The sequence below is a fragment of the Rhyacophila brunnea genome, unplaced genomic scaffold (genome assembly GCF_057557595.1).
Source record: "Rhyacophila brunnea isolate RB1 unplaced genomic scaffold, BYU_Rbru_1.0 scaffold_3, whole genome shotgun sequence".
Classification (NCBI taxonomy): Eukaryota; Metazoa; Arthropoda; class Insecta; order Trichoptera; family Rhyacophilidae; genus Rhyacophila; species Rhyacophila brunnea.
The window spans coordinates 39,122,394-39,148,700 of NW_028232965.1; the positions used below are offsets into that span (position 1 = coordinate 39,122,394).

The window sequence follows — 26,307 nt, forward strand, 5'->3', positions numbered from 1 at the left end:
TAAATATGGAAGTCAATGACACCTGCTAGATTTTGTTAACCCCGCCACCTTAAAAATCAATAAAAAAATATATGAATTTTTTTCAAAATGGACCCACATCCGAAACAATTTTACGGGGACCTTGGGGAAACAATATATTTTAAATTAGATTTTATTATTTTTGAAAATTCAGATTGTGTTTTTGGGCGGCTTTTTGCCGCGTTGACACGGTCCAAGTACACTTGGACCGAGTGCAATCCAAGCGACAGCTTTCATACTAATTATTCCTATCCAAGCTACTCGGACCACGTCCTACTCATCCAAGTTAGCTTGGATAGGAGTAATATTTTGTGAAGCTGTCCCATACGAGTGCGCTTGGATGGCACTCGGTCCAAGTGTACTTGGATCGTACTTGGACCGTGTCAACGTGGCTTTACGGGGGCGGTTGATTCCCTGGAAGCGGGCGTGTGTGACGCACGTCTTCAAAAACAGACATTTTACTGCTTCTATTGCAGGGAAATTCGTAATAGGTACCTACCTATTATCTATGCTACCTATGCTATGCTGCCTATGCTATACCTAAAATCATGCAATTATGAGAACCAATAAATAAATTAGAAAGTTTTGACAGAAAACTAAAGATGACCGGAGTGGCGCTGAGGGAGACAAAGCGATGCAATATTGTTGTTGCAAAAAAACAGTCAAAGATAGAAACCGAACATCACTATTATTTATCATGCATACTTGCTGCGCACCAGAAGAAATCACTTCTGCGCATGTTTGAGGTATTGTTCCACATTATATATTATTAAACTCTTGTAGGTACTTACCATAAGAAAATTTCAATAAGTATTTTATTTTGTAGGTTATGATTTCCGATTAAATAAGAATTTTATTTTTCAAGACCAACCAATTATTTGAATTATTTACAACCCATTTTTCTTAGTTTGATAAACTTTAGGAAATATTTTGTTTTTAAAAGTGAAACAATAAAATTAATTTTACTCTTTGGTAATAAATATTGTCTATGATCATAGATAATTCTAGAAGAATTCGTGAACTTCGGTGTAAATGTCTATGGTAATTGTGGTCGTGTGTGTTGCCTACTGCACTATAACTTTAGTATTTGTACTATAATTTTGGTCCGCGTACAAGGTATGTACGATTTTAAAAAGGTTTTTAGTACGTATACTATAATTTTGAATATCGGAAAAAATGTATTTTTATCCGAAAGATTTACACCAAAAGTACTAGATACTAAAATTTAGATATTTCTAAGTTCTTAAGTACTATAAACTGGTGAAGAGTAGAATTATTTCGTACACAAAGAAAGAGGTAAAAAAGCTTTTGACTTTGATTTAATTCTTGAGTTCACCGGTAGGTATTTTTGCTGGAAAGTTTGGTGGTTTCTCAAATTCTCCGGTTTTTCTTGTGAAAAACAAAAACACCCACTTTTCCACATGGCCCTCACAAGGGGAGGGCTGACAGGACTTTATCGTGGACCTGGCGTGGTGGGTCGACTCCGTGGGAAACTTTGAGACTAGGTACCTATTAACATTTTAAAATATGTGATTGTGCGATGCAATTTTTGATTATATGTCGATACTCGACAACTCAATAATTGAATAACAACTGAATAATCAATTCTTGATTATTCAAGTAGGTGTATACAAAAAATACACTGACCGTTAAGTTTAAGGAACACCATTCGGGAAACGCTCCTGTAAAGCGTCGCACTGCTCTTAACCATAGCGATATTTACGGGGGCCCGCCAACGATATTGGTTTGGGGGCACGCTTCATGATGTGGGTGCCATGCATTTTTAACAGAAGACAACGCGTACTATAATTTTTCCCGAAATAGTATAATTTTTGGACCGCGTACTATAATTTGATTACAAAAAGATGGCATCATTTGCCGCCGTCGTAATATAATAATTATGTACCTACTTATCGGCTATCGCCATTATCATTGTCCGATTATCGGTTCGGTTAATTTTCAGCGACTCCGATCAGTCATTATATCGATATTCCAATCTAACTAATAAATTGTATAGTCTTGTTGCATTCTATACTGTATCGTAAGTGCTTAAAAATAATATGAATGTAAGCAGAATGGCCTCTCGTAAATCAATGGTTTGTAGCAACTGATGTAAATATTATTCTGTTACTATGGATACCATGTACATGTTTTGTTATTTTTTGATTAGTGGATTCAAGAATAAAATTATTCTTCTTTAGACGACGAATATTACCTATTCTATGATGTAATTTGAATAGAATTTTGACTGCTTCTTTATCTACCAAAAACAAAATATAGTTTAAATACTTACCACTTAAAAAAAGTAGATTTATAGATTTCGGAGGATTTATTGTTTTGTTCTCTTACAGGTACCTAATAAATTAAAACATGATTTTAATGGATTCCTCGGACATTTTTCATGGAAGCAATTACAAGAAATTAAAGATTCAAGAAAAAGTTTTGAGCGGTACAAGTGATTCAGCTATACGTCGTATAAATTGTAATAACATTGATAATTGGTCCACAGAATTAGCAAACAGAAGGTAGGTGTTAATTTAATCATATTATAAAATTAAAGCTACACTCACATGATAACTGCTCGGGGGTACGACAGCTCGCTACGAATTGTTGGCGAGCATTCCACCAGTGCATATACCTGCAGGTCAGATGTTTATCGCCAAAATCAAAGCAGTGTGGAATGTCTGGGCATTGGGAATTTATGCGAGAAAGTGTAGGGGTCAGTGGTGGAGGCGACAAAGTGCAGTGGGGCAGCCAATCATGGACATTCTGATGTCCGTAGCAAGTTGTGTCCAGTCATCGCATGTTATGAAGTGTGTGCCGATGTTCCATATAAACTAGTAGATGTAGTCTATAGGGTGTGGTTTATCACCTGTGTCTAGTTAGTGGTTATGTCATATAGTCTATTTAAAGAATCAAAATTTCTTCACAACCTACTAATTTCGACGTCAAGATATTATTGTAGCGATCATGTTACTCTGCATTAAATTAGTGACACACTTTAATATGTAGGTTTTGTTATTAAAACTAAACATTAGCAATAATAGTTGTCAGCATTTCCTCAATCATAACTAGACCAGTGGGTCTATTCTATACTTATCAACCGCTAAAGTGATAAATATTATCAAACTTAGGCTAGGTTTGTATCAAAGTCTTAACACTTATTGTAACAATTACAATAAGTTGTTTGTAATTGTTGCAATAAGTGCTATATTTTAACAGCAGCAACGGGTCTATTCTATACACAAGGCGACTATCGACTGCTAAAGTGATAGTATGTATTACATATTTGTATTGAGGTATTATAATTGTTACAATAAGTTAGCCGTCTAAACAGTCAAAACTGTCTATCTCGCTCAAAATTTTTTCATAGCCAAGAGAGTTGCTATTGAAATATAGCACTTATTGCAACAATTACAACTAACATTGTAATTGTTACAGTAAGTGCTAATACTTTGATACAAACCTACCCTAAGTTTGATAATATTTATCACTTTATCACTTTAGCGGTTGATAAGTATAGAATAGACCCACAAGACAGGTGAATTTTTATTTTGCATTAGTGGTCTGCGAAATATTTCTTCTATTTTCACTGGCACAGGTATAAAAAGGTTGGGAAACACTTTAGACATAGAGTGAATACAAACTATTGAATGATGATATTACAAATTCAGTAAATAATAGTTACATACGTAAGTGCATACGGTAAATTTTTCAGATCTTATTTTGATAAACAGTAATTGCGTAATTAACTTGTATTGAAACAAAAAAATCTGTGAAAAAAAATGGTAAATGTTTAAAACCAACAAAACACCATGTATCAATCATACATGATACCTTGCAGATGTCTCGGCGATGACTACATCTGAATAATAATCCGATTAACTTAATATGAAAAAATACGGTTTCAGTCAGTGCGACACTCACATTTCTAAACTTAATTTCAAAAAGTACCTTCCGCATTGGTAAGACTACATTTCAAGTTAAAAGCTGTAGTGTCATCCACAGCATTCAATTGAAGTACTGCTCATAATAATAATCCTTATTATTTGTAGGAAACGAGACTTTACAACGACCCATCAAAAATACGAAGATCTCAAATATTCTTTGAGAACACTTAGTGAAAATGTTCGATCGACAGAGCAAATTAAAAATCTCGGTAAGTAAAAGGACAAGTGGGTCTATTCTATACTTATCGAACACTAAATTGATAAATAGTATCAAACTTAGGGTAGGTTTGTATCAAAATATTAGCACTTATTGTAACAATTACACGAAGCCGGTTTTTATTGTTGCAATAAGTGCGATATTTTAACAGCAGCAAGATAGGTGCTGTTAAAATATAGCACTTATTGCAACAATAAAAACCGGCTTCGTGTAATTGTTACAATATGTGCTAATATTTTGATACAAACCTACCCTAAGTTTGATAATATTTTTCACTTTATCACTTTAGCGGTCGATAAGCATAGAATAGACCCAAAGGAAAGGCAATTTATTGTCTCTTATTAAATTTGTCACAATATTTTGTACAACAAAAACAAACATAATACAACAATTTATTATTAGGTAAGTACGTAATTTATAAACACCTACAATGGCGAAATGTGCGAATCCTGGTTCTGGCAAGTACACATATTGTTTTTCAATTTGTGTATGAGTCAAAGTATGGACCTAATAGGATGAGCAAGTGGCTTACATCCATTTCACATAAAATCTGTTAATACAAGCCTCCACTGTGGAGGCCCATATGATCTTATTAGGATCGGACATGGTCAAAAAAAAAATTTATAAATAAAACCAGCAATCAGATTTTTAAAACAAAAATAATGGGAGGAGGACTGTCTCACCGATGTGATGTGGAGGCAGGATTGTTAGTCATTTTTGGATCGAAATATTTATATAATATATTTCATTACCTAGTTGAGAAAAGCTGGATTTTTTTAATATTAGTCCAATAGCCACTTATCAATGTGACTGAATGTTGATATACATGATAGATAATCAAACTGAAAAATGATATATTATTATCATATAAGTAATTCATTATCAATAATAATTCAATAAATGGGTAATTACTTTAATTTTCCAATGAAATTAATGAAGGTATTTTATTGCTTTATAGCCGTGGTATCACAGTGAAAATATTTCAACTTTTCAGATGTGGAGTATTTTCGGCAGCATATCATTGATATCGAAAATAAACTTTGGAATCTGAAAGATTTCATTATCGATGAATCCACTGCACTCACAAAGAATGAAAAACACTTGAGCGATGAGGTTTTTTCTTCATATATGGAAAATAATAAATTATTTATTATTCAATACATATTATACACAATATGCAACTAATATTTTTTGTCATTTACAGATTAATAACATACTTACCAGTAAACAAAATATCAGAAATGACAAGTCAACGCCTCTGCTAAATTCTATGAAAAATACCCACAAGTATTATAGGACAGAAAATGAGGTGAATTTAAATGCATGAAGGCAACCTTTTAATTTACATATTATTAAAGTATTATAGCGCCTGTACACATGCATGGAATTACTGTCGGCGATTGTGCTCATTTTAAACTGTGATGACAATAACTGTTTACACGTAAAAGTGCTGACTGTCTCTCCAATCTCATTCTTCAAGAGTAAGCGAGACGCGAGGTTGTCATTTTATACTACTATCTGACAGGTCGTATTGAAAATCGGAGCTCAAAATGAGTAGTTCGTTTTTTTACCGGCATGTTCTCAATCGCTATCTCGCTCTCTATCGCTCTACTGCGCAGGCGCAGATCGAAAATAATCTTACTGGCGAGCAATAAATCATCACAGTTTGGAATCTTCCAATCTTGTTTGATTTATGCACGCAATCTTGCCAACTGCAGGATAATACATGTTTCCCCATACATTTTCTTACTGTGCACAGTACATCCATGCACGTGTAAACGGGGTATTACACTTTATAACTTTTCACTTTTTACTCCACTGATACGCCTCTTTGCCTGATTACCTCACATAAAATTAGATAAAATGATATTCATTTGTATTAATATAATGAAGAAATAAATAAATATATATATGTAAAAAAAATATTTTTAGAATATAATTACATCATTTTCATCCTAGAGCCGGAGTGCAAAGTTATGAGGTGGCAACTCTACTTTTCTAATCGATCACAATATTTAATGTTTAATATTAATAATATGAATTAACAGTAGCACCAGTTAACTATTTTGTCAACTGCAGAGAACTGTAAGTTTTAAATAAAATTTCATTCACAAAACAAATATAAAGAATAATACAGTTTGTTGCTGAACGGCAACACCATAATAATATATGCTGTAATGGATTATGGAACTCGCACGATAGCAATATTTTTCGAAATGATTAATTGTCCTAAAAAAATTTTAGCATACGAGGCGCTTTCAAGATTTTGTGCATCAAACAGGACATTATGGCGGATGGGGAGAAAGGGAACATCATATTTTTACAAAATGTTTGCAGAATTGTCAGTTACATAAAACATCTTTTAAACCAAATTATAATGGATTTGATCAATTTGAAAAGAGTCTTATATGTAAGGTACAAAGGGCGTTACCAGGTTTGTTATCATAATTCTATAACATTTGAATTCCAAGTTAGAAAATTCTTACAATAAAGTATTACTGAAAACATTTACATGTCAAAGTATTTCATTATTTATGTTAATTATAATTGGCTAAAATAATATAACATAGGTACTTACTAGGGAATCCAATCCCGAGCCAAAATTCTGATCCCGGGATTTCGGGATTACAATTTGACAATCCCGGGATCCCGGGACTGGTCCCGGGATTGGCATTTTTTCCTTGTTAATATAAAATTTTTATATTTACAAATAACATTGATAAAATCGGTCAAAAATAAATCTAGTATAATTTATACTATTTAAGACATTTATTGTTAATATTGTATACGTTCAATCTTGGAAATACACAAGTATAATGGAGTAAATAATATTATATTATAAATAATAATGTGAATTTAATATGAGATTGCTGTTTCTGATAGTAAAGACATAATGAATGGATTAGCGAGATTTAAAATAGTTAAGCAAATAATCATGGCGTATTTATGGTCTTTCCGCATCATAAATCTAATTAGTCAGCCAAATATGAAACTGCCGTAAAACGTATGATATCATGGTAGAATTACTTTGTTAAAAGTGCGAAGCATTGTTTTTTTCCAATCTTTCTCATTTTTAATAATGCATGTGAAAAAATAAAATGAATCGACAACCTACACATGGGTATAAATCAAACTTCATTCAAACTCAGTTTATTTCTAATGTAGTTATTTTTTATTAAAAGTATTTTTTCTGTTTTATTTTATTTTCCATAAAAATTGATAAAAAAATCAATCCCGAAATCCCGGGATTATGTTTATCAATCCCGGGATTCATAGGTATCGAAAATAGCTCGGGATCCCGGGATTGGAATCCCTAGTACTTACCTACATAATGTAAGTGATATATTTTTGGTGGTGAAGATACCTGATGATTTTATGTTAGCAATAATATATTTTAGATATGGCAGTTGAAGAAATCAGAAGTCACTATGGTTGGTTAATTGAATATAATCGCTTGAAAGATTTACAAACGAAGGAGATTGCTTCCTGGAAAGCACTGCGTGAAGTAAACAAATATGAAAAGAGTGTATCTCACGGAGATCAACAATATACACACAAAAAAATCGATAAAACAAACCAGAAACAATCCAAGCAAATAGTTCAAAAAGATATTGACGACTGGAGAATTATAAAACATGAAGAAAATAAATTAAAGGATGAAATTAAGGTAATTTATGGGGGGGAGTGTATGTAGTGACAGAATTACAAAACATGCAATTACACGTAATTTGCTGAAAAATTACTTTTTCGAGTAAATGTTCCATTTTTGAAAATGGATGTTCATTGGATCTGATCGAGATTTTATTTCACTGTAGCCTCATGAGCTACTTTACAAGCTGCTTGTTGGCGAATTTAAAAGTGGTCGAGTCAGCTAGTGCGATTGTGATGATGACACACAAAACTTTCCACTCGCTCAGAAGCCAACAAGCTAGCGAGTTGAAACCGTCATTTCGCATATGTATCATTTTTTCTCAGTTTGCGCTTAGATCTGATAGGTTGAGCAATTGTTGAGAAATAGTTTTCGTAAAAGAATTCGTCGATGCGTCTTCAAAATTGGCTGTGTATTTTTCAAAACTTGACAGGAGAGGCTAAAAACAATGCGAATTACAATTCCTGTCGCCTACAACATCGAAATATTTTTAAACCAATTCCAGAATACCTTTTATCATAATCATTATATTTTTTCCTTGGTATAGAAGGAATCAGGTATTATAAATTTTTTGGTGCAAAAAAGCTATTTTGTGAAATTTATGCACATAGGCGATTTTGAAGGTGTAACAACGAATTGTTGAGAAACCTCTACGGGAAACGACCAAGATCCTCTTCATGTCCACTTATGAAGTTATGGATCTCGGGTTTGAATCTTGGGCCTAGCCAAATTCACATGTTATTAATTTCAATGTATGTTTTGCGTAGACATGTAAATGCATCAAATCAAAAAAAGAGAATGCATCAAATTTCACAATCTGAACGCTGAGTCTCCCCGCATGACAGATAACATGTAATATCACTACTCAGATACAGTTTCTGATAAGCTAAGGCATATAATAACAGTCCCACGATGGCCGCGGCTTAAGCGTCGCCCTATAACATCAGGCTCAAATCCTGGGTCTGGCAAATACACATATTGTTTTCCAATTTGTGTATGAGTCAGAGTATGGACCTAATAGGTTGAGCAACTGGCTGACATCCATTTTTCGTAAAAACAAAATATATTAATATAAACCTCCACTCTGTGGAGTTATTAGGATCGGACATGGTCAGTAAAAAAAGGGTATATTTGATGGGAACAAATAATAAACAAAATAAATATTTATAGGCTGAGATGTGTATGATAAAAAAAGCCTCTGAATTTGACAAAGAAAAGCATAACAATGATCGGGAAGTGATAACAAAATGGACAACCACGAGGAAATCTGAGATTGATTCGAAACGACTTGAAAAAGAAATGGCCTTATTAAAAGAAACAGAAAGGCGTGCTGCGGAGGCAAACCAAAAAATAAAACAATTTAGGTACGTTTATGATATTGTTTTTTTTTAACGGAAACTTTTATTTTTAGTTGATGAATGTTTAAAGCAGGTTGTGTTGTTAAATATCCATGTAGGGTGACTAATACATTGTTACCAGTACAATACCGAATCGTCAGGCCCATGCGAGACGATGTACTATTTATTGTGTTAGGAAGACAAGAGGCCGCTTGATTTTTTCAAAATTCCTGCCCACAATTAAACTGCACTATATTTTTTACTTTGCAGCTTACCCAATTTTTCTGAGGAAATTTTGGGCACAATCTGTATCAATATATTAATATAGTGATATAACTGTGTCAAATTATTGTATTCATAACGTTTAATATCTAATATAAATAATTCTTTGTATAAACAAAAGCATTGTCATACAATGAACCCTCAATGAAATCTCGCTTGATCCACAGTCATCCATTCGAGACTAGCCCAATGTCTTTTACACCATCTACTCGGTATAATGAAAAGAAATATATATTTTTTTAGATTGCGAGATTGTATAATTATAAACGATCGAATGACTCGCATTAAATCAATACACAACATGAAAAAAGGGGTGAATCAGACGAAACCTGAAAAGAAAAGAACGGATCAAACCAAGCAAGTTACACGCTGCGGCCAATACAGTGAACCGACAGAGCAATGGTGTCGAAGAATCGCTAAATGTGTCATGGATGCCAATCCTTCACCAGTAATTCCATCGCATGGAGTAGAAAGTATTCAGAAATTGTAAGTGAACATCTTGTCCTAATAAGTATTTTTCCATAACTACCTACACCAACCAGAGTATACTATAAAGCATAGTTTCTTAACTGGTAGTCCGCGAAGATTTTTGGGTGGGCCGCAAAAATTTTCTGCAGTTCAAAAATAGTTACCTAGAAACCCAAGTTTGATGTGGGGTTGTATTATATTTCGACAATTGTTTCAAAAATAGTGTAAATATTAATATGTATTATTTTATTCCAATGTTGATGGTTCGCAAAACGTTTTTTGAATTTTTTGTGGTCTACGGATGTAAAAAGGTTAAGAAACATTGCTATAAAGCATGATGTATTTTTGTATGTTTCAGAGGTATACCTATGTGGAGGGAAGGACTTATTATGCGATGAAAATTTGGTTTTACAGATTGCCGATCGGAGAGTTTGTTTGTCAAATATGTAATAGTTATTGAGCAGTTTATCTAAAACAGCATTAACTAATATGCCGTATATTGTTCTATTTGAGACCATCCATGTTCCTTAGATCATTTTGTAATAATTTAGATATTAAGACATTTTGTTTGGGAGCACCAAGATTTTTATGCTTTATACGGTTTTTTGTAAAATAATAAAGAATGAAAAGACAATCGAACAATGATTATGGTTTTTATTGTATCTCTTTCTAACAATTTATAATTTTTTACATTCTCAACAAGGCCAGCAATAACGCTAGAATCATAAACACGAGACAAGAATACAATTTGCAAAATAACTAATGAAACAATTACATGTTAGACTAATCTAGGCAAAAAAGGAAAAATATAATATGTTAATTATGTATTATTTTAACATTGTTATTTTATGAAACTTTAACAACCTTAAAAGCGTTTATTTATTTACAATTCTGAAAATGATTTATCCAAATTATCCATGATGAAATCATAAATGTGGAATGTTAAACTAATATGAAAACACACTCCTCATATTTACAGTAGGCAATAAATACATATGTACTTGTTCTGACGAATTTTATATATATACACACGATTATTGAAGTGAATAGTATTATAGTACACTAGAAGGCAGCGGTCAAAGACTCGTTTCAGATTATTATGTGGCGTAGTAAATGACGTGCCATTAAAATAACTTAGAATATAATAATACTCCATAAGTATGTTCAACAATATAGTACGAAATAGGACAGATGTGAATTTGCTTCTTGGTAATGAAACAGGGGGACAATATATTTAGAAATATCGTAAAGTGAACACATCGCCTTTAAGCTTTAGCTCCTACTGTACTTCCTCCCGATGGCTTTCCGCTCTGGCCGGTTTGTTCTTTTTCCAATTGTTTGCCGAGGTATTCCCTAGAAAATACAACCAAATTGTTATAACAATCCGCAAAAACGAATTTTAGCTCTGCTGCACGATGAGATCGGTTTATCATACCAGTTATGCACCATCAATTTCTGGACAGCGAGGAGAGCTTCATAGCGAACGTTGGGGTCTTCGTGTCCGAGTAACTGCATAACAAGCTGTTTGCCTCCCAGTTGCTCAATCACACTGTAATTTGATTTGATTTTTTATAACTATGTTTACCGTAAAAATACATCTATTAAGAGATAAAATAATCATAGATTACTCAATATCATGTAAAATCAAAGAATTTAGACTCTAGATAGGAGTTTATATGCATTTCATATTAGGAATTTTGAAGGCAGTTAGATTTTCGAATCGAACGATTACTTATTATAGGTATGTATCATTGAAACCGAATCAACAAATCAAACTAAACCATATACAATATACGTACAAATTGTATGAGTAGAAAGTACACCAGTAAGTAAGTGTACAGGAAATGGTTTGAGATTTGACGTTTGGTTCAGTGTATCATTGAAAATCAAACCGTTCTCGGACCTTCAGAAATGGTTTGACATGAAAGGTCAATTGTATGTCTTCCTACATGAATAATAAAAAAATTATATTTTTTTCGAATTTGTCTGTTTTTACACTGATTTTAGGATTTTTAGAGGTTTTTGTTCAATTTCCCGATATCTCGAGAATTCTTTTCTGGAAATCCCGAATCTCGAGATTGAGATTTTCTCGGGAAATACCCAACTCTAGTCATGATTGAACAAAATTAAGCACATTAGAGAATAATCAAAATAATTCACTGAATCATAATGAAACACGGAAGAAAACAAGTACCTATGACAGGGATGGCGAGCCTATGGCACGCGTACCACTAGTGGTTATTTAGATATATAGAGATTATTTTGCATGGCACGCAAATGTTTTGTGTTGAAGAGAAAAACAATAGATACCTACCTATATAATTTAAAATATATTTTTTTTACAAATAGTTTTACAAATGCCTAAACATAATATTAAAAATACGTATTTTCTTCAGTTTTTAATAATATTTTTACCAATAATATTAATTATTAACTAAAAATGAGCTGTCTGTGAAAAAACGACTCGACTGCGGCCCACCGCGGAACTTTTGTCTGAAAAACAGCTCGGCACGTCAGTCAAAAAATAATATTTGGGAAATTTTGGCACGCGTACGTAAAAAGGTTCGCCATCACTGACTTATGACAATATCAACAAACGCGTTCTGTCAGTTGCAATCTGTCAAACATAGACCCTGCCAAATTTAGCAATCGGTTCGTTAAACTTATGGTAGAGGGGCATTCGGTGTTCAGATTCGGCAAGATGCTTATATACAAAATTTCCATGAACGCAATCATACGTTTGGCACGCCATCTGGCGTAAAATCGCATTTGAAAATAATGGGTGGATGGGGTATAAGTCACAATATCATACTGTTGATATGAAAATAATCAAACAAGTGGGCAATTATCAAAAGCTTTAGTCAAAGGTAATTTTTAAAAACTTTTGTCGGTACTGTTCGGTTAAAGCGGATACAGCGGAAAACGCATTTTGAAAATAGCCGATAAACTGGATTATTTGTTAGTTTGGGTTAGTTTAGGTTGGGTTAGGTTAGGTTAGGTTTGGTTAGGTTAACCTAACAAATAATCCAGTTTATCGGCTATTTTCAAAATGCGTTTTCCGCTGTATCCGCTTTAACTGAACAGTACCCTTTTGTCATACCTACCTATAAATCTTATAAATGAACTAAATGGCTACCTATTCATGAAGCATTGTTTATATTTTGTACATTTAAAATAAATGAATACGACAGTTAAATTTGTGTTATTGTAGATGACGATAGGAGGTTAGAATTTCATAACAAGTTGACGTTTCAATAAATGTGTTTCTGTTTTAAAGACTAATATGTTATAGAATTAATTTTAAATACTGGCAGTACTATTTAGTGATCAGAAAAGCGTTCCCGTGGACATTCTGCCAAACGGTCCCAAATCCAACCGTTTGTTTGATTTGTTCGATTCAGTTTGAATGATACGAAACTTATGTATTGGTAACAAGTTCATTATTTTCTTCAATGGGCAGTTCTAAAAACAAAATGGAGGCTCGCATCGTTTTGAAGCATTTCTCGGTGTGTTATGTCATTATTCATCGTAAAAATAATGGTCAATGCATTGCTTTTGGCTGCCTACATAAAATTGACGAAGAAGTATCTTAAATTTTATATTCAAATGTCGGCTTTGATATAGCAATATGTGTGATGCATGAAATATCAAATTGATTTGAATTTAATTATACACTATGAATTTAGCCATTCAAGATTTATTTTGGCAATATCTGTTAAATTTATGTAATTAACTAATTGGGTGAATCTGAAATTATAGTGGAATGTCATAGAAGTGTAAAGTTCTCTTCAAATGAACCTGCAATGCTAAGTTAATTAGTAGATTAGAGGTCCTTTTTTAACTTCTATTTCATACATTTAGGCTCCACCCCTACAAAGAAAGTTTTTTTTCAACATCTTTGTGTAAAACTGATAATATTCTATGACAAAACAATATTTTTTAATGAAAGTCAAAGTCCATCAAATTCTATTTGACATAGATTTGAAAGTACAACATCAAACATAGGAACTCGAAAAATCACGAGATCGTCAAAATCAATATTCTAGAGCGAAACTGTTTATTCAATTTATTGGATGGATTGATTTCACATTTGGGTTTAGAGTGTGTAATAATGCATCTTGATCAATGAATGAGATCTAACAGATTCCATTAAAATTTAGTTTAATGTGAGAGAGAACTTACTGTTTTCCACGCGGGTAGTGTCTTACATATTCACCGATATCGAAGGAGGCTACTGAGAGGACGAGGGCATCACGGGACGTTTCTAGAAGGTGTATCAATATGCGGAGCAGTTCGTAATTTTTCTCGTTCAATCGCTCGGCATTTTCCCTCCAGAACTTGGCGGACTTATGCACGGGGGACCATTCCAGTCTGAAACAGTATGATACGATCAAATGACGTGTTAGCTTCCAACTTTTAGGACTTGACTTGTTCCGCGTGAAACATAGATTGATATAGATAATGCCATGTTATTCCTTTGCGTCTTAAGACATTCTGTGACGCAATATATTGACATTGTCTATATCAATACATGACGTGTTGCGTGAAACACAACTTTCCGTACCTAATTCTGTACAGTAAGGTCAGGCCCTTGAACAGTCTCTACGAACGTCTGTACTTTTCTCGGTTGTAAGTTGAGTAATTAATGTTGATAAGAGTTGGTTATTTAAATATTAAATATACATAGTATATAAGAATGTAGGATTTTCATACCATATTGAAAAACCTCAGAAACAATCCTTTGGAAAGAAATTGCATTGAGTGGGGTCTGAACTTACATCATTCACGATCCGGGTGAATCTTTTCTGGGGTTTTTCAAAATTATGTTTAAAAACTCAACGACCAATCCTAAAGTTTGTACTAAAACAAGGTTTTCTTTAACATCTATGAATGTAAATAGAATATGAAAAATGTATTTGACCTGGCGCTCTTAATTTCTGTGGAGTACTCATCAAACGAGCTCAAATCCTGGACAGAGGCCTGCAGCCTCTCGTTCAAGAAGTCCACGTCAGCCATGATGTCCTCGTCCTCCGACCGCTTCTGCTCCAGGATGGAGAGCTGCTTCAGCACCTTGCACTGCACCATAGCGATGCAATGCTCCTTGGCCACCTATCTCCCCGCACAATGAATAACTTCATGAATAAGACAATTCATATTACAGACATACCATATCAAGCGTATTGAATTAATTTGCCACCTGATTATCTTCGGGCTTCTCGATAAGATTGCGGAAGACCGCGAGCACGATTCTCGTCACCTTCTCCTTTGCAGAGTCACTAAGGATATCTGCCAAGATGGGAATTACATTGAATTTGTTCATCTTCTCTGCCAGCAGGGGGTTGAATGTTAACACCCACAAGCAAAATACCAGTTGATATTGTACCTGAAATTGAACAGATTAATTTAATTTTTTCAAGGGACTATGAAGCACTTCCTCAGTGGTCACAGTGATTATTTACAAAATTTATACATCACTCGGTATTCATCATCAAAGTATTTTACGATCCTTTATTACTATTCCACAATTTTATTTTTAAATATTTCTTATGTTTATTTATTTGAAGAAGGGTAAGAGCGGCATGCAGAATCTAAGATTTCGATATTAAGGATAAGTTGCCGAAAAGCATGACTTAACTATAGACTATACTGAGTATAGAGTTAAGGAATCCTTAACCATAGACTACTTTTGTTATGAACAACATCCCCCCTTCTGTATTACGCATGAGTGCAGGACCGTAACAAAAATATCGATATTTTGAAGTATCAATACTTTATGAAAGATATATCAATATTTTGCTATTGATAATTTCTTTCGATAACGATGGATATATAATAAAATTATAAATAATCCTTCGCAAACAACCATAATTTGATAACGATATTTACAAACATGGCCCCCACAAGGTGGGGGGGGCTAACAGGGCTCTAGCCTGGGGGGTCAATCAGATAAGTGAGATAAACACACATCACAAATTTGCTCTAATACTAAAAAAGTCGCCTGCGCATTATTTTATTTAACGATTTTAACAATAGTAGTATGATGCATTTTTTTATTATCGTATGTCGATACTTGACAACTCCACAATTCGAATAGATATAAATTCTAATGGTTTTAAGTTTTGTACTATTCCATTTGAATCTTTTTTGCGACACGGGTATCGCTTTTCGGCATCTTCGGGCACTATGCACACTCACCAATGGTAAATACAATTGACACACCGACCCGGGTCGTATAAAAATTACCCATTCACTGCGTACAACGCAACTGGTGCTTGCCCATCAGGTGACCATTAGATATAATTAGCATGTTATTTAAATGTGATAATTAATATTAATTAAATGGTCCGCAGTGAATGGGGACTGCGGACCTTTTAATAGAGATATATTAAAAAATACACAAAATCACTAAAAATACAGTGAATATCCTTAATTTTACCTCGAACACCATTTGAATACTGTATTTCGAAAACATTGCTTGACACATTTTAAAAAACAGTGACATAAGTTGCAAAAATCTTCATATTACCTAAATACACAAATGTTAGTAGTTTTTTTTAAAGATAACGGTTAACATTTGCTATAAAATAATATATTTTACATCTACCTACCTATTTATTTTTTATACCTATAGGATTGTTTTCACTATTTTGACTAAAACACAATAGTGACTTGTAATGTTTTCAAAATACAGCATTCATTTTGAAAACGCTAATGTTGAGCGTCACATTACTTTTAACCCTAAGTAAACTTAAAAATCCTGGCCTGGGGAGTGGGGGCCCGGTTCAGGTTGTGTGGGCCATTCTTTCCTTAAAGGACGATACTTTCTTTCGATACGATACCCATTCCATGTATCGATACTTTTTCAATGGATAAACAGGTCTATGCAGTGTTACTTCGTTTTTGCTACCCGTTTCAACTTATGCTCGCCTGATACCGCGCAAGAAACAATACTAATAATGAGAGTGTTACCATGTTAAAAAAATATTTTGTGGTGCCTGTAGAATCACGTATAATGACTTATAACGGAAACATAAGAGTATTATAATTAAATATTAATATGTATTTATAGTTATTGCATTTATAAAGTGCAGTTGTCATATTTTTGTCATCGTTTAACTATTATAAAATAATTTACCTAAACTATAGGAAAGAGAATTTTTAAATATGGTATTATTTTCAATAGCAAAAACGAACGAAGCTTTAAGACGAGGTGAACCATAGACAACATGATCTTAGCTAAGGATGATGTTTCTGCATAGCGTTTTGTACTGAGGAAATTTTAGTTAAGACAAATGTTTCTGCATTCCGCTCTAAGTCAATCCAAAACATTGAAATTATATACATACATCAAATTAGTCACATATTTATCATTTTATATGAATGTCCATGGGATATTTTCCAATGTTACGAATAAAATGCTTATAATATATCTTTTAATGCAATGTTTGAATCTTGTTTTATGTGTAAATAGGTACCATATTGTGGTGATGAGAAAACTGCTAACTGTTTATGTCACTTGTATATTATACTCGTTAATCTTCAGAGGCTAAAATTATTATCAATAATTGTGTGGTAGGGATAGAAAAAGAGCTAGACATGTAACATGGATAACTGATAAAATTCCAAGTTACTAGAGTAAAAATATATTGTTATATTATACATGTGTGAATACCAAGCGATATGTATGTAGATACATTTTGTAAATATTAATATAACAACACATTCAGTCAACTATTCAACTAAAAATAGGATTTCAACACCGCAGAATTGATGGGTGGTATATTTAATATGTATCAGTGGCGAAGACTCCATACTAAGCGATTATTTAAAGCCTACCTTCTAAATAATATTTTTTAATTGCATATTGACATATGAATATGTGTATTAATTAAGGCGCTAAGTACCAAAATAATAAAAACTGATATTTTTATAGAGAAATGTTCTACATACCAACGCCAATAACTTCAACTATAGTCTAAGTGCCTCAAGCAAGTCAAAAAAATACAGCTGTCGACGTTGTAAGTCCGCTGGCGTGTTTTATTTATAATGGTATAAGTAGCACTGCAGTGGTCAAAGGCATTCAACATAAAATAGCTGACGATGGTGTGTTGACACTTGCGAGTTCTTAATACCTAAAATTATAGAAGCTGCCGTGATTGCTTCACACCGTAAAACTACATTTTTCAAAAGGTCTGCTTCATGAAATTTTACTGCAATGACTCGGTTTTTTGTAACTACAGGCAATACTACTTTTTGGTACTTAGAGCCTTATTTAATACACGTATTCATATTTATATAATCACTTAATAATTTAATTTGCTAACGACATTTATAGTATTATAAATATATACAGATTACAGAACATCTACCGAAGGTTTAAAAAATATGACACAGTGCGCCATCTGTCGTGATTATTCATCGAGGAATGCTAATGTATTTTTTTATGGACTTAACGTCACGTGTATGCAAAATAGCAGGCTCCGATCGCCAAGCTTAAAACCTTTGCATATAATATTATTGTGTATGACTGCAGCTTTGTCTAAAATAATTATAAATAAGTTAATTTAAAAAAATAAATTAATCAAATATAAATAAACATACTTAGGTGTTTTTAAAAATAATAATTAATTTTATCTAATGATTTTTGATGTGTATGTTTAGGAAAATATGTAATTTAAACTCATCGCTCAATTTTATGTTGCCAGTTGGCTATTGAAATTTCATCAAATTAGTGTGTCGTTGTCATTGGAGTGTACATATTCATTAGTAGCAATATCGTATTATCTACTTATTTCTTGTGAGTATAACAAACACTTGTGCTCTTTTCTCACATCTCCACAGCCTACCTCTTTCCAAAAGTCACTCTTTGCCACTGGTATGTATAGGTACATGGTATTTTTGGTGGAACAATCTAATAATGAAAAAATACACAAAATAGTTACTTGGAAGTTGACCCCGGAGGACAAGATGGAGAGCAGTGTGGAAATACCATCGACAGAGAGAAAAGCGAAACGATAATCATCGATTCTCAACATCATTTGCAGACAGCGGGCAACAGACTGAATGTATTCATTGCTCTGAAAATATTCAATCCGATAAATAACAAGTATATAGTAAACAGTTTGATTAAATATAATACAATTACATGATATTATGGCATAGTACTTACCTATTTAATGAAATGAATATTTAAGGGAAACAAAAAAATGGTGAATTGATTCATAGCAAGCATATTAAATAAGTCAATTTTGAATAACCTAGATCAAAATCAGATTCTAAGTCTATAAAATATATCAAAGAATACATTGAGAAGTAATGGGCGCTACGTCATTCTTAACACTCTGGATACAGTTCTAGGTTAAACAAATCTACCCATAAAAATGTCCACATGAATTTTAATTTATTAAAAAAATTGCATGCTCTCAAATCATGCAATTATGTTAAGCAAATTGTAGATGGATGGAAACTGACAGCCAAAGAAAACCAACAATCTAACTATGTATGTAATTGATTGGTTGACTGGAAGATTTACTAAATACAATAATTTCAAAATCTGTCACCTGGAAGATGGATATCCAACACAAAATAATGGAGATGTACATTTATTCAATTCAAACTGAGAATATAATTTTAATTGATTTCCAATTATTTGATTAATCAAAGAATCTAAAACCAAGTCTCAAATTTTTCAATTTTAGCAGATTCGCAATGCGGCAATTATGCAATATGTATTTTGTGCATTAGTACATTGAAATCACACTTTAGATTTACAAACTCCCAGTAACTCAATAAATTTCACAAAGTGTACTATATTTTCTCTTCATAAGAAAGTTTGAAATTATTGATGGGATGGGATTACTGTCATTATAAAAGTAACATTCACTCAAATAGAAAAGTGAATATTCCGTACAAACACTAGAATAATAAATCTGTGGATATACCTCATTACTATTCACTAATATTATAACAATAATTCATTATATTCGCCAAGGTTTACAATATTAAAACAATGATTATGAAATTGTATAATTATAATTAATAAATCATTATCATTTTATGAAAATAAACCTTGATGAAGATAACATCTCGCAAGATATCTTTAATGGTATGAAAATTTACCGACCGATATTGCAACAGCAGATAAAACTTTAAGTTCATCGATAGCGGCCGAAACCTCCGTGTATGACTCTTGGATTGTTTTAATCCCCTTGTCGCTGCCACTGCTCAATTGCCGCATTGTTTCAGCATTTTTTTTGTCTGCGGCCAGTTGGTCCGCCTTCAAAGAATACCAAAAAATATGGGAAAAATCCAACACGTGGAAAACTGATGAATCTCAAGCAACAGACAAATACTGATTAGTCATCTGCGGTGGAAGGGTGCGGCAGCAGTGTTAATACACTCTGAAGACCGAGTCACAGATAATTACATTGCAGACAGATAATGTCCACTGAAAGTGTGATATTTGAGGCATCAAAACAACTTTAAAGTTATTAGTCACAAAAATAATAAACATACGGTTAGTTCACAAAACCACCATTAGTAAAATAAAAGCAGGATTGCACGACGTTTACGGGCAATCCAAAAGACGTGTGAAATGATTAGGTACACATTGAGCATGACAAATTCAATCAACAAAAACCAGCATCCTTTAAGCAAAATCCTATAATATAGGAAAGATTTCATTTAACAAGGACAACCTAAAAAAACAATGAATAAGCGGTAAAACATTACTTTCTGTGGATTATTATTTAGAAGCATTATTAATTGACCAAATAAACATGACAAAGTACAATATTTCAATATTAAACCTAAAACAAATGAGAACAATATATTATTGTATTTAAATCAATTTAGCAAACATGATACTTTTTGCAAATAAATTGAATAAAAATATGAGCTAGCCTAAATGTTTTCGTGGAGACTTCATTGGAAACTCATTATTAATACTTAATAATGAAGGATTGTATAAGGTCTTTTTTTGATTCAACATACTCTAATAATTAGTCTAATAATGTACCTATATTGTTTATTAGTATTTTATATCTTCCTTAGTGTCGATACATTCCGTTTCCTTTTGTTACCGTAATACAGAATCAGATGCTATTGAATTTAAAGCGGTACGTAGCCATTCTGATGATAAGCAAAATGAATACATATTCACATGAATGACACAATAATTAATACATGCATAATTATTATATAATGGAAGTACATACAATGTAAACTAACGGATGAATGTCATGCAAAAATAGAGCTTTGATGATATTTTTGGTAACAAAAAGAATGTAATAACACTAGAGCTTAGTAAATTTGTTTATGTGTTGTGGATGGATGCATTCCTGTTTCTATCTTACGTTCAATTTTAACTGATCCTTGAGCCATGTCAGGTAGAAATGGAGATCGCTCTTTTCCATAAGGTCGTGAGACCAGCAAGCGATCTTGGCGATGATACGGGATGTCATGTTCATGATGAAGCCGTCTTGGCGGTTGAGCAGATTGAGAAATGGACCCCAGAGAGTGTCCCTTTTGCGCAATGAGTGCTCGCGGAATATTTCAACACGGCTCTTATCCTCCTAAAAAATTCATGTTTATTATTCACTACAGTCTTTCTTAGCTAAATTATATAAAACAATGTTCAATATTCTAATGGTTCTATTCATATTTAAATCATTGTTTTGACAATATTTAAACTGTATATTATATTAGTGACCAGATGTTCCTACATTTCAGCAACTGAAAGGTAGGAATTAGACGAATCGGTGCCGCCGACTGGACACGGAAGACTGATACTGATGACGGATAATTAGATGCCACACGTATGAATGAAATACTCAATAAATACACATACGTTACAATTATCTACAAGTATCTACCTATAATAAAGTAAAGTTTATGGCTGTTGCAAAGACTCTTGTCTATAGTATGCTTTCATATTCCAATATTGTACTGAAACATAACAGTATTGAGCAATAGTCTGTTGAAATAAATCAATGTTCCGCAAATTGCGCAATGTAGTTCATCAAACTTTTGATTGGTACAATATTTATTACACAAACCTTCAATATAATAACCAACTAATCAACAATATTGTGCAATGTTTGGTATTGATCTGTGTAAAAATTATTGCACAACATTGGTGCAATTCATGGCAAGACTGGAATGTGAAAGCACACCACCGCCATCAGTATCTGCAACCATAAACCTTGGTACATCATAGGTAGATGTTTTATATTAGACTTGCTAGCCTGCTTGATCGTTCCAATCATAACATTTATATATTTCTTCATGCATTTCATTGTGTGTGACGTCTAAATGTCCATCATTCAGTTGGCAGTACCGAATCGTCCTAGACTCCAGTGGTTTATCTGTTAACCCTTAACACTCGAGTGCCGCCATATCGGCGGCATTAGAAGTTTCCCGTATTACTCGAGTGCCGCCGTAGCGGCGGCACGCCAATAAAGTAATTTTTTGTAATATTTTCAGCAATTTTTATAATGCGATTTCAATCAAGTTAGAATGAATAATAATAGGTTATTACATTTATCTGAGAAAGAAGTCGGCAAAAGAATACTGCGTGCGTAATTTCTACATAGTATTTTTATCGGAATCTTCTCTTTTTTTATTCGTAGGTCGCTTGCTTGCAAGCAATGTTTTTTTGTCACATAAATTTTGTTTATTGAACGTTTCCAGACTAGAGTGAACTGAAGTCGTTTGTCACGCATGATTTTGAAGTGTTTATTTTTTTTATTGGTTCTCGCTTGCGCAGGGGCGTCTCGTATAGTTTACAGTTTTATATTTGAATAGACTGTTTTTGATGACAATACTTACTATTATATTATGCCGATTCAGAACCTTACAAATATAATGTGAAATACTCTAATGAGTCAAATGAAAATTATTACGTATCGATTTATTATTTTTTGAGAAATCTTTTGATAATGTGTACCGCACTGGGAATGAGTTGTTATGAGCCCGAAACTAATTTAGAAGATTTACGAGACGGCCGCTTATATTACAAGTGTATTTGAAGGCAAATCATTTGGATCATATTTACAGTCATAACTATATGTATGGACGATTTACACTTTATAGCCACTTCTCTACATACCGCTATTTCATTACGATTCTGTGATAAGCCAGGATTACATATTGGAGATTGGAGATGCTTTGTGAAATACCACACAATGAAGAATTATAAATAAACTAAAAATAAGTACAGTATATTCATTATAAATCTATTTTATAGAAATAAAAAAAAAAAAAAAATTTTACATTTTTTTCACCAATTAAATGTTTTATATTGAAATTATGCTTGTTACGGAAAAAAGTCTCGAGTGGGTGGTATGTACCTATAAAAAAAATTTCGAGTGGAAAAGGTTAATTCAGTTCTGATAGGCATAACGTATGCTTATTGCGCTGTGTCTTGGTGGATTGTATGGGCGTGTTAATATGCAACAATGGTTAAGACAAAAATAAGTTGTGCCATTTTGATGATAATAATAAAAAATGAATCACCTGCAGCATGTCATCAATCATTATCAAAATGTATTGGATGGTTTGATCTTTACTGACATGCCCCAGTAGGTTCAAGAAAGTCTTCGCGCACTGCGCACGGTGTTCCGTCAAAAGAGCCTCTTTCACTTTGCCTTCAGAGCTATCGAAAGCCACAACAAACTTGTAGTCTTCTTGCGTTATCATCTGTGATCTAAAGAAGAAAATTTCCCATTAGTCAATGTTAACTAACTAAACCAGTGTTTTCAAACTTTTTTGAGTTAGGCCCTCCGCCGACGCAGCAACTGAAATCCGCCGGAACTGAAACTTCAGTATCTAGCTAATATATTTTAATGGCGGCTCGCTGACGGTAAGACTGGAGTCTCTCAGTTTCAAAGTATCCGCAACTGAAATTGAGGAAACGCGACATGCTATGCTCCCAGTCTCTCAGTTGCCAGTCATCCATTAAACAGTGGTACCAATATCAGTAGATATGATGAAAAAATCATATTTTCTTACCAAAATTGGTAGCACTTCTAACAACGTCATGCCATAAACCATAACAAGATTACAAACCAAGACGTCAAACGCGAGCAAAGATGGATGAACACATTTTTAATTTAAATTTTGTGGCAGAAGCCGAAAAACATCCCTGCCTGTATAATTACTACTACTACCAGATTATTCCTGTAGAGATATTACGGAAAAGGCTTGGAATGAAGTAGGAATTTTGGAATCCGTTTCTCGTAGTCCATGTGCAGCAATGAATAGTCTGCAGTTTACATTTTTGTCTATATAAGGATGTATCCAAAATCTTCTTTTATTTTGTCTCCTGTATCTGTAATATTGGTATAGAACCAAAGCCTCGTCATCACTGGACCCGCTTGAAGACAATATTTATTAAATATTTGATTGACAGGATAATAAACTAAAGAGAGTGATGTAGTAATTGCGTCAGCGTGCATGTTGTCATATTTTTGGTACGATTTGCAACACCGGCATCGTGTACAAAACAGCTGATGGCCCAGTTTGACAGTTTGAGGTTATGAGATTAGAATTCCAGTAGCGCTGTGTGTGAAGCACCAGTCACAGGTCAGTTTATGAGTTCCATCACCAGTCAGTTTGCGGGATTTCAGTTGCTGAGTCGGCGGAGGGCCTTAATGATCCAAATTAATTAGGATTTTGTGTGACCCCAAAATTGTTAAATAAAAAAGTTTTTCTTGAAATAATAACATATTTTTACTTCGTAAAATCGCCTGGAGTTATCCTCATGATATACTCATTGAGTAACACCCTCGTAATTCAATGATTTTATAAAATCTCAGGGAAATCCTACCTGGCAAGGTTTGACAATGAAAAAAATACAAACATTTTCACTTTGCGTCTGGCTTACTTGCAAACTTAGGTGTATATATTATTTTGTTATGATTTGTGTTAATATAGTGTTCTTATAATTTTTCTTAAAACATTGTACAATAATAACCATACTTTCAAAATGCTTCAACGTGTTAGTGTGGCAACCATTATTATTTAATGTATTTTTATTTAATTACATCAAAAATAGGTAGCAAGTCGTATTGTTTCACATACTTTAGAAAATTCTCGCGGTTCTGGTTAGGAATCACTGTACTTGACAGATAACAAAACTGTAAAATACCGATGCAATTTGTAAGTACGGAAAATGAATTATGGTGAAAATATATTGACGACGATGAATAGCTACCGTAGCACGAATGTCATGTGTGTAAAGTAGTGAATTATTTTTATTATCTTACTGTAAATAAGACTGCCAATTGACTTTCTGCTGGCGGATGTCTGATGCCTGTTGTTGTAAAACGCTAGTAGCAGCAATCATGTCTGGAATAGTAATTGAAATAATGTTAATATAAGTCGAATGTCTTTCAGATTGAGCTTAATTCTAATAAAATATCTATCCTAAATAATAATATGAAATATCAATTTGCAAACTCTCGTGACAGGGGGCTGGGCAGAAAAAGGAAATGACTTACCTATCTTCTCATCAGGCAATGATGGAATTATGTTCTTGAGATTCGTATCATGTATATTAGCCATTTTGTCGCTTTAGGGATTCTAAGCACGAAAATGTGAACACAACCAGATACTTGAAAAAGTTAAATCTCAAAATTCACAATACTGTGTCGTCGAACTCAGCTGAGTTTCAAGTCTTGTGACCGAACGTCACGAAGATAGCATATAATCAAAACATGTAGCTTTGCCCTTCGTACATGTTACGCAGTATACTGTAAAAAAGAGACAAAAGTTTATTGATCAAATTGTTGGCGTACGAAAGCCAACATAACCAAAAGAAATATTTTGGATCACTGCTAGCTTCCGATTGACTTCAGATTTTAGAAATATATATTTCGGGAAAAGTAAAGTGGTTGGGATAGAAATAAGTCACCATCAAAGAGATTAGGCACCGTGCAATGTCTTTAGTCACCATATTATTTTTTGTTTAAATTAAAATAAAGTTATATCTAATAAAAAAAATTTCATAGGTACCTATCTTAAACGTAGGTATATAAATTTTGGTACTAAGCTTAAATGATAACAGCATTGCATCGCCTATCATAATCTTATATATTATTTGATAAAAGAGTCCAACACATTAACTACCTATACATAATATTACGTTTGTTATCAATATTTTTCTTTAAAAACCTAAAATGCAATAAAAATATTATTTTTAACTACTCTGTTAAAACGTAAAGTTTTCAATTGATGTTACATTTTTGTAAATACAATAATTTCTGGGACGCTTTGTCAAGATGCATCCTAAATAAATTGTTAGGCTCTTTTGAGGGAATAAAATATATTTGTGGCTACAAAATGTTGTATTATTGTACTTTGTTTCTACTCCTTGTCTATAAACAA

At 33.1% G+C, this 26,307-nt stretch overlaps 2 protein-coding genes across 6 annotated transcripts; one reads left to right on the forward strand and one right to left on the reverse strand.

Annotated features, from left to right (window-relative positions):
* The first annotated feature begins 1,892 nt into the window (after nucleotides 1–1,892).
* LOC147068340 (uncharacterized) lies at nucleotides 1,893–10,565 on the forward strand. 2 transcript variants are annotated; one of them, XM_085953195.1, is made up of 10 exons: nucleotides 1,893–2,114; nucleotides 2,370–2,543; nucleotides 4,074–4,177; nucleotides 5,180–5,298; nucleotides 5,390–5,494; nucleotides 6,430–6,619; nucleotides 7,584–7,852; nucleotides 9,005–9,198; nucleotides 9,697–9,939; nucleotides 10,280–10,565. In XM_085953195.1, the coding sequence occupies exons 2-10, from the start codon at nucleotides 2,389–2,391 to the stop codon at nucleotides 10,317–10,319; spliced, it is 1,419 nt and encodes a 472-aa protein (XP_085809321.1). In that variant the 5' UTR covers nucleotides 1,893–2,114; nucleotides 2,370–2,388; the 3' UTR covers nucleotides 10,320–10,565. The 2 variants fall into 2 exon arrangements, with proteins under 2 accessions (XP_085809321.1, XP_085809322.1); XM_085953196.1 differs by lacking the exon at nucleotides 1,893–2,114 and adding an exon at nucleotides 2,164–2,245.
* On the reverse strand, nucleotides 10,561–25,598 carry VhaSFD (V-type proton ATPase subunit VhaSFD). 4 transcript variants are annotated; one of them, XR_015071387.1, is made up of 12 exons: nucleotides 25,422–25,598; nucleotides 25,188–25,269; nucleotides 23,437–23,626; nucleotides 21,276–21,494; nucleotides 20,045–20,197; nucleotides 18,864–18,998; nucleotides 15,119–15,304; nucleotides 14,843–15,030; nucleotides 14,104–14,292; nucleotides 11,357–11,470; nucleotides 11,006–11,274; nucleotides 10,561–10,921 (listed from the first exon to the last, which is right to left on the reverse strand). XR_015071387.1 is itself a non-coding variant. In XM_085953192.1 (11 exons), the coding sequence occupies exons 1-11, from the start codon at nucleotides 25,483–25,485 to the stop codon at nucleotides 11,187–11,189; spliced, it is 1,608 nt and encodes a 535-aa protein (XP_085809318.1). In that variant the 5' UTR covers nucleotides 25,486–25,598; the 3' UTR covers nucleotides 10,561–11,186. The 4 variants fall into 4 exon arrangements, 2 of the variants coding, with proteins under 2 accessions (XP_085809318.1, XP_085809320.1); XR_015071388.1 differs by lacking the exon at nucleotides 20,045–20,197; XM_085953192.1 differs by having other exon boundaries at nucleotides 10,561–11,274.
* Between the last annotated feature and the right edge of the window lie 709 nt (nucleotides 25,599–26,307).

Bases quoted from the DNA above. Each gene is read 5' to 3' on its own strand.
- VhaSFD (XM_085953192.1), bottom strand. From the start codon at position 25,485: ATGGCTAATATACATGATACGAATCTCAAGAACATAATTCCATCATTG. The intron at 15,305-18,863 runs GTAACTATTTTG...GTTCAATTTCAG, and splicing joins CCTCCGGGGTCAACTTCCAA to GTACAATATCAACTGGTATT. The intron at 15,031-15,118 runs GTGGCAAATTAA...GCGGGGAGATAG, and splicing joins AGAAGCCCGAAGATAATCAG to GTGGCCAAGGAGCATTGCAT.
- LOC147068340 (XM_085953195.1), top strand. From the start codon at position 2,389: ATGATTTTAATGGATTCCTCGGACATTTTTCATGGAAGCAATTACAAG. The intron at 2,544-4,073 runs GTAGGTGTTAAT...TATTATTTGTAG, and splicing joins ACAGAATTAGCAAACAGAAG to GAAACGAGACTTTACAACGA. The intron at 9,940-10,279 runs GTAAGTGAACAT...TGTATGTTTCAG, and splicing joins GTAGAAAGTATTCAGAAATT to AGGTATACCTATGTGGAGGG.